Raw genomic sequence first — 14,199 nt, 5'->3', positions numbered from 1 at the left:
GAAAATCGTTCAGTAAAAATGAAAATCAGGATCAGAGTAAACAATAAGCCTGAAATTTAACTGTAGAATGAAGTGGATCCTTTCAGACGAGATCCAGTCTGTGCTCGCTCACAGTGAAGTTGATAAAGAAGGACACGGAGTTCAAGAGTTTTCAGATCTGAAGGATGTGAGCTGATCCTCTCAGATCCAGGTGAAACTTTACAATCTCAGCTTTGTATGTTAAAGAAATCCTTCATGTTAATGAGCGCAGCTCATATTTCTGTCAGCGTCAACATGCCCAATAAAACTCACTGTGTGCTGTCTTTCTCAAATTTTAATTCAATTTTAGAACAAAAAGACATAAAATGAGCCCGAGAGATTTAAATTCACTTTGTTTCATAAATTCACTCCACCGCTGTTGCTTTTTCTCTTCTTCCCTCTCCATCCTTTCTCTTTCAGAGGTCACGTTTTCCACCTCTGGCAGCTCCAGATTTCTGTCCTTCATCCTTTTACGAGTGGAAGGTTTAGGAGCCCCATATGTTGAAGGAATGACGGAGAAGCAGAGAGTTATGAAGTGTAAGCCAGAGACAGAAATAAAGAAAGGTGGGCAGAAGTTTTTTTGTCTTGTAAAATTGCGCCCCCCCCCCCATTCTCTGTCTCTCTGAGGAGCCAGAGCTGAGATGTTTCTTGATGTTCTTCCAGATTTCTCAGTGATGGACAAACCAGAGTAACGAGGCCAATCTGTCACAAACACAGCAGGTTGAAACCAAAAGAACAGCAGGACTCAAAGACGGTAAATCCTCATCTGAGCAGGAATCAAAGCCGGATCTGATCGGTTCTTGGTCAAAAACAACAGAAGACCGTTTCCTTCACACATCATGAACATTAAAACGCAGACCTGATCCCCGCAGGACAGCCGGACTGCCTCCGACCTCGGCCCAGTCAGAAACGTTTACAACCAAATAAAGGCCGTCTAATGTCTCCTGAACAAATATTATTTTCAACTGAATCACATCCTCCATATTCACTCATCTGTGTTTCATCGAACGGACGGACTGACTGAGTCCTTTGATTCTTTACCTGGGTTAACGTGGAAGTTGGACCTATTTAGAATCATCAGACCACCTGGAGGTCTGCCTTTAGACCGGAAGGACCTTTGGACTGAACTTCTGACTGAAGAAAAAGATCACAACAGTCAAACCATCTGTTGCAATGAAATACGTATTTTTTCACTTGAAGACATAAATCATCACTGTCTCATTAATGTGAAGGATCTGATTGGTGGAGAGAAGTCCTCAGCTGCTTTGTGTTGTACGTACGTGTTGTTCACGTCAACTGTCGTCGTTTTTCAGTGGAAAGTGTGAGTCAGAGGAAACCGAGCAGCTGTCTGTGTGGCCGACATGTGCCCATCATGCATCACAGACAACCGCTGCAGAGTTGGCACATCACGGTACGTTGATCTGCACATGGAGGGCCGAAGTCTGAACCTGAAGAATTTGGTCTTTGTGCTTTCTCCACAATAAATCCTCCGAATCACAAAAACATAAAGTTTAATTGGTTTTGAAATTAGACCCACAGCGCTGATATGACAGCAAGAAAAGTGACTTAAAATCAAACTGCGGTGGAAAAACGTATTTTTATTATTAGGTTTACATCTGCGCTGATGTCACCCACCAGGACAGATACAGAGCAGCTCAGATCCACCTTCTGCTGACGCTGAAAAAATGTAGTTAATATCAGACACCTGGTTTTTGATGAAGCGTCCACAACCTTAACCTGGTGTGTGTGTGTTCACTGGACCTGGTGGTTCTGTTTATTTTGCAGAAGTGTGACGGTGCGTGTCCCATAAAGCTGACAGGACCCCCCTCTGTCGCCCACAGATTGGCGGTTTTACGGTGAGATGCGATGAGAAAACAAATTCCTTCCAGGAGCTTCTGTCCGTCAGCAGCTGGAGGCCGAGGTCACCTCGGAGGTCACGTCCTGCCCTGAAAACCTGAAAAATGTCCAAGGTTTTCTTTCATGGGAGCATCCTGACCTGAAGAAGGTTTAATGTCCACAGAAGGCTGAGTACAAATCCAGTCTGATGTTTCCTGCAGGTTCAGACAGGACAGCTGACGAGACGCAGGTGAGCTGATGGCGAGGCCACGCCCCCAAACCACAGAAACACACCCACAACAAGAAAACCTGGAAAACAACAGAAATGAAAACACTCATCATCCAACAAGACCACAAAATGATGTCACTGCATTCAGCTGATGTCAGATGTTTGTTTGTGAGGTCAGTCCGATTTTTAATCCAAATAAAATGATGTTTGAATTTTCACAATAGTTAATAATATCAGTCCTCTGATCTCTTGAGAGGGTCAGATTTATACTCCGTGTTTAACTCTGCAGCTGCGTCTCCATCTCAATCTGCTTCCTGTTTTCAAACGGCCAACTGGCTCGGCGTCTCGTCTGGAGAGTTTCAGAAACCAGATTAATGATGTGGTAAATTCTTCAGCTTCTTCCAGTCGAACAGAGTGTGACGGTGTGAAATCAGAGTGGGGGGGCAGGATTGATTTATGGGAGACATGATGGCGGCCTGATGTTAATGAGGAACTTTCCCGCCTCCTTTATTAACTTAGTCACGTTTTGTTCTTCTCAAATTAACAACTTTCCCTCAAATAAAAAACTTGTCCGCCTGTTTGGCTGTGATTTATTTAAAGGTCTTTGTGTTCTTAAAACTATCAACCCTTCAAAATAAGAGACTGGAGAAGAATCCACCATTGGGCCTTTAAATTCGTCGTATTTGCTGTAAATGTGTCTTTTCCCCAAATAATGAAACGGGGACGTGTCCGTGTGTTTTTCTCCACAGCCTTCAGTGTGTGGTTGTGTTTGCAGCGACAGGAAACGTGCCGTTGTGTTACATTAGCGATGTATTGTTCAACCTCAGCTGTAAGAGCCATCACTCAAACATCTGGCTCACAGGTGGGGGGGGCATTTACTGGGGACACGCGGCTGCAGTGGAAACCCAGCCGTCAGGTTAAAGGTTCCCAGGTGACCCCCCCCCGTCACACAGCAGCTCCACCCCTAACCCCTCCCCTTTCCCTCTAAATGAACATCATGTTGTGTTTCAGGGAAGAGGAGGGACATTTTCCCATAGACTTCAGTACAGCCTGGGGATCCCCCGGTCAGAGCTGGTGGACGTGGATGAAGATGGATGGATGATTACAAATTAATCTGAGAGAGAGACGAAGATTTGAAGTTGGCTGAGTTCACACACACACACTGAGGATTAGGAATCAACTTCACTCTGTGTGTTTTCCATTTCTGAAACAAATAGTCTTTAAAGTAACAGTTGATATTTTTATCATTTGTTTCCAGCAGAGATGAAGATGGAGCTCTGTCACCCTCTGCTGACTCCGAAAGCCACCTTTAAGGAAAAATCCACCAGAGATCTTTAAAGTGACTGGAAGAGTCAGACTGACTTTTATTTTGTTAACCTTCAGCTGTGTGAAGATGGACATGAACTCCAGGTTTGGGTTTATTGATTTTATCAAACACTTTGTTTCCTACAAACATCGAAGCGAGTTACAAAGACATATTTACACTTTTCTCATTTTAAATAAAAAAAAATTTATGATATTTACACATCAGTGATAAACAACAAACACACAGAATCGATCTGCAAACCGAGTCACAAAACAGAATTATTGGAATTTAAATGTTTCTGACAAAAAGTTTAAATGTGATAAAGGAAACCACCTGATATGGATCTGAGACAATCCGTCAATTAGCAGAAAATCAATCAGCTGTTCATCATTTAGTAAAATCTGAATTCAGACTTTAGGCCGGCAGATTAATCCATCAGAATATTTGTTTGATTCATTTCAGAAACAGAGTTGTTTTAATTTGTTGTGTCAGTAGAGATTCGACCAAATGAGCAACATTTTCTGTCTTTACACAAAAGCAATAACTTTTCTTTTTCAGACATGAGGAGCAGCAGTGCAGCAGGCGACACAGACGCACAACAAAACAAAACCTTTTCAGCAGTTTTCATCACGTCATAAATCCATTCAGCATTTAGGCATTTTTGTTTTCACATTAAACTCTTGAAAAAGAGAAAAAGCACGGTTAAAATGTGTGGTTAAATTTTTACTGAAACTTATTTCTGTTTTAGTTTTTCGATTGTCAATATTTGTTTTTCCCTTTTAAAGTTTTTAAGTTTAATTCTTGAAGTGTTAGAGGGCAACAAGCAGCTGAAATTGAAATATCATGACTTTAATCTCTAGCATTTGACTCCTACAATCCCCATAATGCAACTGTGGATTCGTCCTGCCTGATGCCAAATGAAGGGTTTCAGTAAGTGGGAAATAGTTGGAACACCCCTTTAAATTATTGCACAACTTCAACAAGGGAGAGAAAATAAAGTGGGTTCTCACACACACACACACACACACACACACACACACACACACACACACACACACACACACACACACACACACACACACACACACACACACACACACACACACACACACACACACACACACACACACACACACACACACACACACACACACACACACACACACTTTTGGCCAAAAATTAAAATTAAACATGCTTGGCTTGACTTTCCAAAATAAAAGTTTTTTTTTGTTTTTTATTCGGGTCTTATTTTGGCAGAAATCATACTTTTATGTTTCTGTTTAAATATTTAAACTTCTTCAGCTTCCTAGAAGTTTGTTCTATACAATAAAAAAATCTAATTTCATAAATATGTCGAGTCAGATGATGGATGGATGAAGTGGTTGGTCCATGTTTTTTCCCCACTAGGAACTTACTCCGCATTTTTTTTTCCTTTTCATTTTTGTTGTCAAAAAAACAAAAAAACAAAAAAACAAAGAAAAAAAAAAATAAAAAAGGTAACAAACAAAAATATTCCAAAATATCTACAGTGACAACTCATATTTTACAGTTATTAAATAATCCCCTTTCTAAATAAGAGCATGGTTTTTCTTTTGAGGAAAAAAAAAGGACGTGTGGATCAACCTGAATGGAGAGGCTGGTCGGGATCTTCAGGCCATCAGTCCTGATAGCAAACATCCAGAGTGTGCAGTCAGTATTATATAAAACAACTGTGACCCGACTCCAACCGTACACTTTAATATTAAAACTGCGCAGTGAGCTGCTGTCCGACTTTAACTGTTCTTCTCATATATTTTACATTTGATTTATATTTTCTTCTGAACTTTACTGACATGACCTTCAGGGGGAGGCGAGGAAACAACAGGAGAGGTTGAAGACCTGGGGTTTTGACCTTCCTCTCCATGTTTTAAATTTTCCACTGTCACCATGACGACGTCTCTTCAGACCCCCGCTGATTGGCCGATGAAATACTCCGCTGCTGGACGACGAGCGGGTAAAGGTTGCCTTGGAGATGAGGACGAGCCAGAGGAGGACGAGGAAGTGGACGAGGATGGGTGATGCTGGTGGCGTCCTCGGAGCGATGTGTGGTTGCCATGGTGATGGTGGTGAGGGTTGTGGTGGGAGGAAGGGGGAGGTGGGGGAGAGTCTCTGAGAGACGGCGGGACAGCAGAGGACTTGATGGGGACGATTCGTGTGTCCATGACCTCACAGTCCACCTGCATCATCATCTCGTAGCCCTGAGAGGAATTATACAGGCTCTCTGTGGGGGGAGCAACAGAGTTAAAGACAGTTCGAGCTTGGTCCTCAGGGGCCACCCTACATGAAGGACAACATGTCCTCTCTTTGGAGACGGGGTGGAGCTCAACTCACCGTTGACGGACATGGCCGGCATCACCAGAGACATTTTGGGTCTGCTGGTTTTGTTGTGGCTGATGGCCGGTAACAGCAGGTGGTCCTGTGGAGACGAAGACAGGAGACATGTTTGACTGATGCTAAAATGTCACATGACCAGAGGACACGCTGTCACTGTTGACGTGTTCATACCCGTCTGAAGGAGACAACGTAGAACGTGTCCTCTCTACGGTCGATGGCGTCCAGGAAGTCGCTGTAAGTGACCTCGGGACCAGGAAGTACCTGCAGCTGACTGCGGGGACAGACATGTCAGTCATTTTTTTTGGCTCAGACAGGAGATGTACATCTACACTGCGTTTGTTTTCAGACTCTTAAAAACACAAATATATCTTCTGACAGATGTGGACAGTTAAATTTGTCCGTCTCTTGAATCCTGACTGAAAGCTCGTGCATTAGACCCGTTACAGTGTCACTAAGACAGATAAACCTCAGCAGGAGATCAGGAAAGACGTGTCCTGGTTTGTGTTAGGAGCAGGGACTCTTACCTCTCTATGGAGCGATGCGCCTGAATGGGCAGATATCTGGAGAAGTTTGTCTTCCTCAGCTGAGCTTTCTGCCACAACACAACAATCAACAGGAAGTCAAGTCTCTCCAGCACAAAAGGTACACAACATGTGTGTGTTGTTAGGGCAGATTCTAACAGCGGTGTTGGAATGTGAAGAACGTGAAGAAGAGGAGGTGGACTCTACCTGGGCGATCTTGGCCTTCTTGGCCATCTTTGGTTTCCCTCCAGACTTCTTCCTGTCGATCTGGTGCCGGTGAACCCAACCTCGGAGCTCGTCAGCCAGCCTGAAGAACAAGAGGACGGTCACTAAGTCAGCAAGTGGGAAACCAGAAGAAGGAGAAGCAGAGACTGACTTCATATCTAACAAACCAAATATGATACCAGCTGTTGGTCTCAAAGGAAAAACCTTATAAAAGCGGCTGAATCATTCCTTTTGGTGTTTTTCACGTTTCTCTTTACACAAAAACACAAACATTTAAACACTGAAGCTGCTTCTGGGTTCAGGTTCCAGCTTTGTCGACTTTTGAATGTGTTTATCTGGTGGACCTGACCTCAGAGACTCAGACCGGTTGAACTGTCTGCAGTCGGAGGACGTTAAGTACCGGTCGATGTCCTGGAGAACCAGGTCCTTCATGTCAGTGAAGACGTCACTCAGGTTCCTGCAAAACACAATTAGATTAGGTTGGCTCAGTCTACCAGGGAGGCCGTCTCTGCTGGATTAAGGTCCAGACTCTTGACAAAAGGTGGATTTTCTTAGTGCGAAGTTGAGGCAGCTTCTCCTGAGCTCCAGCAGGTGGAGCCCTCCTAGCATTAGGAGCTTCTATCCCTCATTACAGTGAACACTTGGTGCCGTTTTTTAGAAATGAAAAACATGAGCCAAAGTTTAAACCTGTTCAGATTCAGTCTGCTGATTTTAATTAATTAATTCTTCTCACCTGAAGTGATACGAGTCTGAAGTGTATCTCTCCGACTCTGCTCCGTCTTCGTCCATCTCCGCCTTGTCCTCCACTCTGCTCGGAGGCTGAGCCGCCACCTGCTGTTCGATTTCCAACAGCCTCCGTCCTGTGTACGACGTCACACCGTCCTGTAGACTCACTGACAGCTTCCTGTCTGTGATGCTGCAGAGGGGAAGAACAGCAACATCAAATTAAACTCACATCACCGTCATTTTTTTAAACCCTATTTTTCTTCATCACATTACGGGCAGATTAGATTTCAGGTTCTTTAATAACAAGTGTATACTTCTACTTCAGCAATGAAACTTTCAAAATTACAGTCAAAAAAACAGAGCAATAAGTTTAAAGAGTTCAAAGTATGACGGATACCTGACGGGTCCGAAGCTGAAGGTCATGAACAGCAGAACAGCCATGACACAGATGGCTCTCTTGTTACTCGCAGAGTCGCTGCCCTGAAAAAGAGAAACAGGAAAAATTATCTCAGTAACAAAAAAAAAAAAAAAAAAGACAGCAGAATCAGCGCGTGTTGGTGTTTGACACACTCCCAGTCATTCTTTAACAGGTTCTACGGGTTCAAAATGACTCTTCACATCAGCTCCAGTTGTTTCCAGTAAGTTAATTTACTTCCTTGGTACATTTATCAGGCCGGAGCCGTCTCTCAAGACCAGCTAACGGAGAGACTGCAGGGAAATCAGCTGCTCTTGACTGTGATCACACATCACTCATGACATTCAATGATTCTTTCATTCACAATGGGACAGAGAGGCTCAGCGTTTGTTCAGCATCAGACAACTTTCATGTGGATTTATCTGCAGATTTTTGATGAACATTTGTTTTATGTTTTCCATCTGATGACAATAATTCAGCCATTTTATTTGGCTTTTTTGTGTTTTATATTTTTTCTGATGGTTTGTCAACCTTTGTTGATAAAGGACACTTAGCAAATATAAAATAGTATTTTTCACATTAATATTATCTGATGAGTAGCTTTGGAGAACAGATGGACTGTACAGACTGCTGACAACACCTCCCCCACACATTTGGTTCTGCTCATCCTTTCATGGGCCTTTATATGTTTTTTGGAGAGCTGTTCCAGATCTGGACAGTTGTTTCCCTTCTCACCTCTTTCCCAGCCAGTCTGTCCCTCAGCGCCTGGTTCTCCCTGCGGAGCCGTTCATTCTCCTGCTGAGCCTCCCTGAGCTGAGCCTCCAAGTTCTGAAGGTACTCCTTCTTTTTCTTCCTCGACTGACAGGCCGACTCCCGGTTCTTTATCATCCTCTGCTGCCGCTTCAGTACCTTCATCTGCATGAGGTGAGGGAGGATGGAAATCATTCAGGAGGAGGATGAGTTGGAGGAAGCAGAGGAAGGATTATTCAACAGCTGTGATATAATCCACCACCCGAGGGGAAACGATCACATATCACAGTTACACAAGAGGCGTCAATGGAACACTGAGCTCAGCTCCATGTTAGAGAGCCTGAACATGTCCAGGTGAAATGGCTGTTTTCGGTCTTTTTGAGTCAGCTCCTTCAGAAAGTTTTCCACCCCTAAATAAATTGATCTCTGGTGTGAGACATCACTTCCAGCCTACTCACGTCAATATCACTGGAGTTGTTGCTGGGTAAAGTCGTGGTCGCCGGAACGATGGGTTTGCTGCTGGGTGGGGCTGTGGGACTGGAGCAGTGCTGAGGGATGCTGGGAGAGACTGGCTCCATTTTGACGATGGCAGGAGCGGTACCAAGACAGACGGACTGAGACAGGACGACTGTGGGAGGAAGAAGGGAAGAACTCTGAACTCTGCTGACGCAGAGACAGCAGAGATGCAGGAAGAACCCAAATCTGAGATTCTGCTGTCTGTTTTAAGGTCTCTTACCAGGTCTGGTCTGGTCCATGGAGGGGAGGCCCTGCAGGATGAGGGTCTTGGCCGGTGCCGGGGTCTGGGGGACTGGCAGGGTAGTGACACAGACAGGTCTGGGCTGGATGGGGGGTTTTGTGCTCAGGATTGTGTTGGCCTTTAATGCGGCTGAACTTGGCAGGACTGAATGAGGGAAGGGAGCAGAGGAGGAGTCATTTAAACAGCAGCAACCGACACAACATTTGAGTTTTCCAATACTGGAGTCATTTGCATGCAGATAAAGAGAAACAGGTTTATATTTCTCGGCTTCTCCTGGAGTTAAGACACCAAATCATTCCATCATGCAAAAACAACTCTGTCCAACCAGACTACTGGTTCCTGTTACTGGAGCAGCCATAGCATCGGCGTACCTGCAGCCTGTGTCTGTAATCCACCAATGACTGCAGGCATCTGGGTGGTTAACGGCGTCTGGAGCTGCGTCTTCGTGAGGGCAGGTAACTGAGTCTGAGGAGGGGCCACCGATGTTGTCGCCACAGTTACCTCCATGGATCCCAGCGGAGGAGCCAGCACGTCTCCGTACATGTACGGAGGAGTTGGAGGGTTTTCACCTTTAACTGTGATCTACTCAGGAGAAAGACCACAGAGTCAGTAACTCAGGATATTTTTGTTTTCAAAAGCTGCCGAGACAGCAGCAGAACACGTCGAGTAACTAAAACATATTCGATAATCAGAGTTAATGACAAGATTGGTTCGCACATCCTGTTTAACAAGTTCTGCTGGAAGTTGTGAAAGTGAATGAGTTTGTTTTGCCACAAATGTTTGTTGAGAGGTTTTCCCTGAGAACAATAACTAACAATAAACTGTGCTATCCACTGAAGCCATATCAGTTCACCACTAGCTTTAGCATTCAGAGAGTTCTGTGTTTCCCTGCCTGAGTTTTGCTGCATGTTTTTTGCCAGAGCCTGCAATTATTACAGTTGTTGTCAGCATCATGTAGGGCAGGTGGCCGAAACTTCAGTAATGACTCAACAGCATGTTTCAGACACAAACCTGTGGATCTGGTGAGGACACAGAGCAGTCAGAGCCCAGAGAGGAGGCAGGAGAAAGGGGCTCTGCTTTCACCTGGAACACTGCACACAAGCAAGTAGACCAGTAAACAAAAAAACACGGACAGCAGTAAAACAGGTTTTACTCTACCAAACGGACAAACATACACATTTCCACTGGTAACGGCTGAGTGATCGTCATTTCATTCTTCATCACCGAAGTGTCACCTTCAGAGAAAGACAGGCGGACAGCGCAAAGATCAGGCTTAACACCAAAGTCAGAATATTGATGAAAGTTTTTATAACAAAGCCTAAATCAACCAGTTTAAAACGAGTAAGACAATTTAAATACGAATTAATCCGACACTGAGTTTAGCACCTATTAAATACACTATCTACTGTATTTTCACATTTTATTATGCTAGAACTAAAAATCCATCTTAAATGTTGTAAAGTCTTAAAAGAAACCCAAAAAAAAACAGACTCCAGAGGCTGAGGAGACAAAGGGGATGTGGGAACAAAAGGCCAACAGTGGTTGCTCAAGCTTCGGTTGGCTGGCTGCTCTGTACCTGTGAGCAGGTTGTCGTCACTGTGTTGCCACGGTGATGTGGGGTTGTCAGGATCGAGGGTGAGCACAAGGTCATTGTCGAACTGCAAGAAGTTGAAAAAAAGAGAAGAGGAAGAGAGACGGGGAGGATAAGAAAGAATCAGGGGTAAAAAAAAAACAACAAATAGAAACAATTAAATTCACTCAACATAAACTGTAGAAAAAGATTCAAAACATTTCCACAGAATACGTGTGGACATCTGTAATGTTTTGATGCTTTGGTTTGCCAGAGTTACAGCCCAAAAACCAAACCAGCAGAAGGTAAAGAAAACCAACAAATCCTCCCTCCTTCTGGGGACAGAAGTACCTGCAGCTAACTGCAGCCACCTGAGGTGTGGTGTTTTTTCACATCATTTTACTGAAGCACAGTCACTGGAGCAGCATGTGTTCTGCTCTGTATGTAAAGTGCCTTGATGTAACATTGTTATGATTTGGCGCAATCCAAATAAATCTGATTTGATTTGATTCTGAAGATGCTGTGATGTTGTTGGAGGTAAAGTCATTGTGGGGAGGCACGTCTCCTCTCTGTGAGTGTGGCAAGAACTAAAACCCATCATGGCTGCCAGAAAAAAACACTACAGTACCCATAATCAGATGGGCAGCAAAGACAAAGGAAGCTGCTTAGTCTGTGACCTCTCCTGCTGACTTGAAAAGACCTGAACCAGTTGAACCCTGAGCTGTATGAAGGTGGAGTGTTGGAGCATCAGTTACACTCTCAGCCTGTGTCCTTACCGCTGTGTCGTATCTCAGCCCCCGGCTGAAGTCTCCCTCCTCTCCCTCCTCCATGCTGTCACACTGGTACAGACAGGCATCTGAGGAGAGACAGGGGACAGGGATTAAACACCTCCACTGGGACGGGGCACGAGCAGCTCCAGGGTCAGAGTAAAGACACTTCTCTGAAAACACACTTTCAACAACACATCAGGACAAGATGCCACCTCATGAACAAGCTGATTAATGCTCCTAACACATCAACTTTACTGGTTGGACTGGAACTTCCTTGGAAGCCTTGATGTTTTCAAACGATCCGTTTGAGAACACTCTACAGACCCAAAATGTTCTATTGAGGAAACATTACAGAAAAGAACATTATCATCACATCAATTTTCCGTTTACATCTGAAATGCTAACAAAGAGACTGTGACAGCTTCCCTCTCACCACTGAAGACTTATCTACCAACCCCCAACTCCTTCCTCCCTCAGAAACTCTCACATCAAACCTGTAACTTCTGCTGATGGAACTGCTTCTATCATCTTAATAATATAAGTCATTATTAGTGCTGGTCTCAGTTTTAATGATGTTGATGTGTGTTATTACTGCTTCAAACAGCCGTTAACCCATGAACGCTGCTGTTGAGTACGAACATAGCAGGAGGAGAAAACGACACACAGTCAACCCCCCCATGCAAGCGGCAGTCTGTTTTCTACCTTGAACCTTGGACTGATGCATCATGGGAGTTGGTCAACACATTCCGCGTTAAGCACACTTATCTACAACACTGATCAGGTGTGTGGTTAATCCTCCACTTCCTGTTTAACTTTTAGTATCTGAATAGAAAGGAAACCAACCTTTTCCGTGCTATCATTTCCCCCATCATACCTTGCATGTTTAGATGAGGTGCGCAGTAGTAAATATGCATGTGGACTTTGAAACAAACAGGCCACGCCCCCTCAGGCAGGTGTGAATGGTGGATATATCAGAGCTGATAAAAGGTTTATATCATTTCACATTTCATAAATCTACAAATGAACTAAAAGACGGACACAACACGGTTAAAAGCACAGTGTGAGTTGTTGATACACAACTTTCAGATATTGTAATCACCGCCTGTGTTTCCACTGGGTGTAAATGTCCCGTGTATTAACTCCTGCTGCTGTTCTGACCCAGTTTTCTCACTGGGGTCATTAAAGTCTCATCTAATCTGACCTAATGAGGTTTCAGATGACCGATAACAGTGCAGTCCAATCTATCTTTCATTCACACAGATGTGTGAGAACTAATGGCCGTTCACTCTCACCGTGACAGCCAACGTTTGGCTCCAGTTGGTTCTCACATGGCAAGGCCACAGGATGAGTCCCTGTCTGGATCCAACACCGGCTCAGAGCCCTGGATGGTCCAACATGCTGCTCTCACCCACCGGGGCCACACAAACACACACAATACCTGGAGCTTCATTTGCACTTTATGGATATTTGTGTTTATTCATCACTTATGCTGGTCAATGTGACAGAGAGGATGAGAAAATGTGGGGATGTGGCCCACCTAATCTCAGGTCATGAAGGTTTAGGTGTGAACCAAAAAGGTCAGCTCTTGATTGATTAAGTAATTAGCGAACTGACCGGAAATTACTTCCTTAATTAATTTAGTTTCCTAAAGGTGATCCGTCGGTGTCGATAATGAGTGTGAATGAATGTTGGTTGAATTTAATGATGAATAAAGTGGACAGTTTACCGGGAGGCCATTTTCACAGAAACATGTCACCGGGGTCACCGGGGTCACCCGGGTCACTCACCCCAGTCTTCGCTGGTCAGCAGGTTATCGGCGAAGAACCGGCTGTCCAGCTCCGACAGTAAGTCGGTGCTCATGGCCACAAAGGCGGCCTCAGACGGCGACGTGATAGCGGCTAACACCGACCGGCTCCCACCGATAGCTTTAGCATGCAGAGAGCTAGCTGCTACCGGGCGGGGATTTCATTTATTACTCCCGATGAGATGATTCTCCGCTGCGGGAAAAGTGATGTTTGGGTCCGGCCGGAGCCTCCGGAGCGGATTTATCCGAGACTTCCCTTCTGCTCCGCATATGACACACAAGGAAACGTTTGTCCAAAGCCCACCGCCCACATGCACGGGACCAGCCAATGAGAGGGAAGATCCGCGTGATCGACAGGCGAGCGGACCAATTAAATTTCGCCGATAGCCATCAGCTGGATAGAGGGCTATAGAGATGATTTGGACCAATCGGCGGGCCGAAATTTGATCGACGTGTTAAATTAACTAATCATAAAGACAGAATGTCGAGCTGGTGTTTGATTGACAAGCGCCCCAGCCAATCACAGGCTGCCAGGAAATGGGAATCCCGTTCTAGTGAAGCTCACGTTGATTCGAGCGTTAGAAAAATAAAACGTGTCCTGCATCAGAAACCAGGAAAAATAAGCTTTATGAAACCAAACCATCAGATATGACTGTGCTTCCCACTCAGGAGTTCATTTTCATTCCTGGTTTTGTGCAACAAAGGCGGAGTTATTACATAACCGCAGAGAAGGCAGCCCTGTGCCTCCATGTTGGGCTCAGTCCTCCTCTGTCGGTCAGAAAACACAGCGCCACCTGGAGCTGGGAGGACAAGAGCGGAAAACACTAAAGGAGCAAAAATCATTGATAACAACAACACCGACACCGATAATCAGAATTATCGATACATTTTGCACCGAA

At 44.6% G+C, this 14,199-nt stretch overlaps 1 protein-coding gene across 1 annotated transcript; it reads right to left on the bottom strand.

The window, feature by feature from the left end:
• Positions 1-4,509: 4,509 nt before the first annotated feature.
• On the bottom strand, positions 4,510-13,581 carry atf6b (activating transcription factor 6 beta). The gene is made up of 17 exons (XM_029514004.1): positions 13,284-13,581; positions 11,503-11,582; positions 10,733-10,814; positions 10,332-10,391; positions 10,168-10,247; positions 9,528-9,738; positions 9,136-9,300; positions 8,858-9,027; positions 8,385-8,564; positions 7,632-7,714; positions 7,242-7,424; positions 6,858-6,965; positions 6,491-6,590; positions 6,287-6,354; positions 5,934-6,033; positions 5,760-5,844; positions 4,510-5,649 (listed from the first exon to the last, which is right to left on the bottom strand). Exons 1-17 carry the CDS (start codon positions 13,354-13,356, stop codon positions 5,330-5,332), a joined length of 2,148 nt encoding a protein of 715 aa, XP_029369864.1. The 5' UTR covers positions 13,357-13,581; the 3' UTR covers positions 4,510-5,329.
• Positions 13,582-14,199: the final 618 nt, after the last annotated feature.

Source organism: Echeneis naucrates, chromosome 11 (genome assembly GCF_900963305.1).
Source record: "Echeneis naucrates chromosome 11, fEcheNa1.1, whole genome shotgun sequence".
Lineage (NCBI taxonomy): Eukaryota > Metazoa > Chordata > Actinopteri > Carangiformes > Echeneidae > Echeneis > Echeneis naucrates.
The sequence above is the reverse complement of the archived record's forward strand: the minus strand, read 5'-3'. Positions and strand labels throughout refer to the sequence as shown.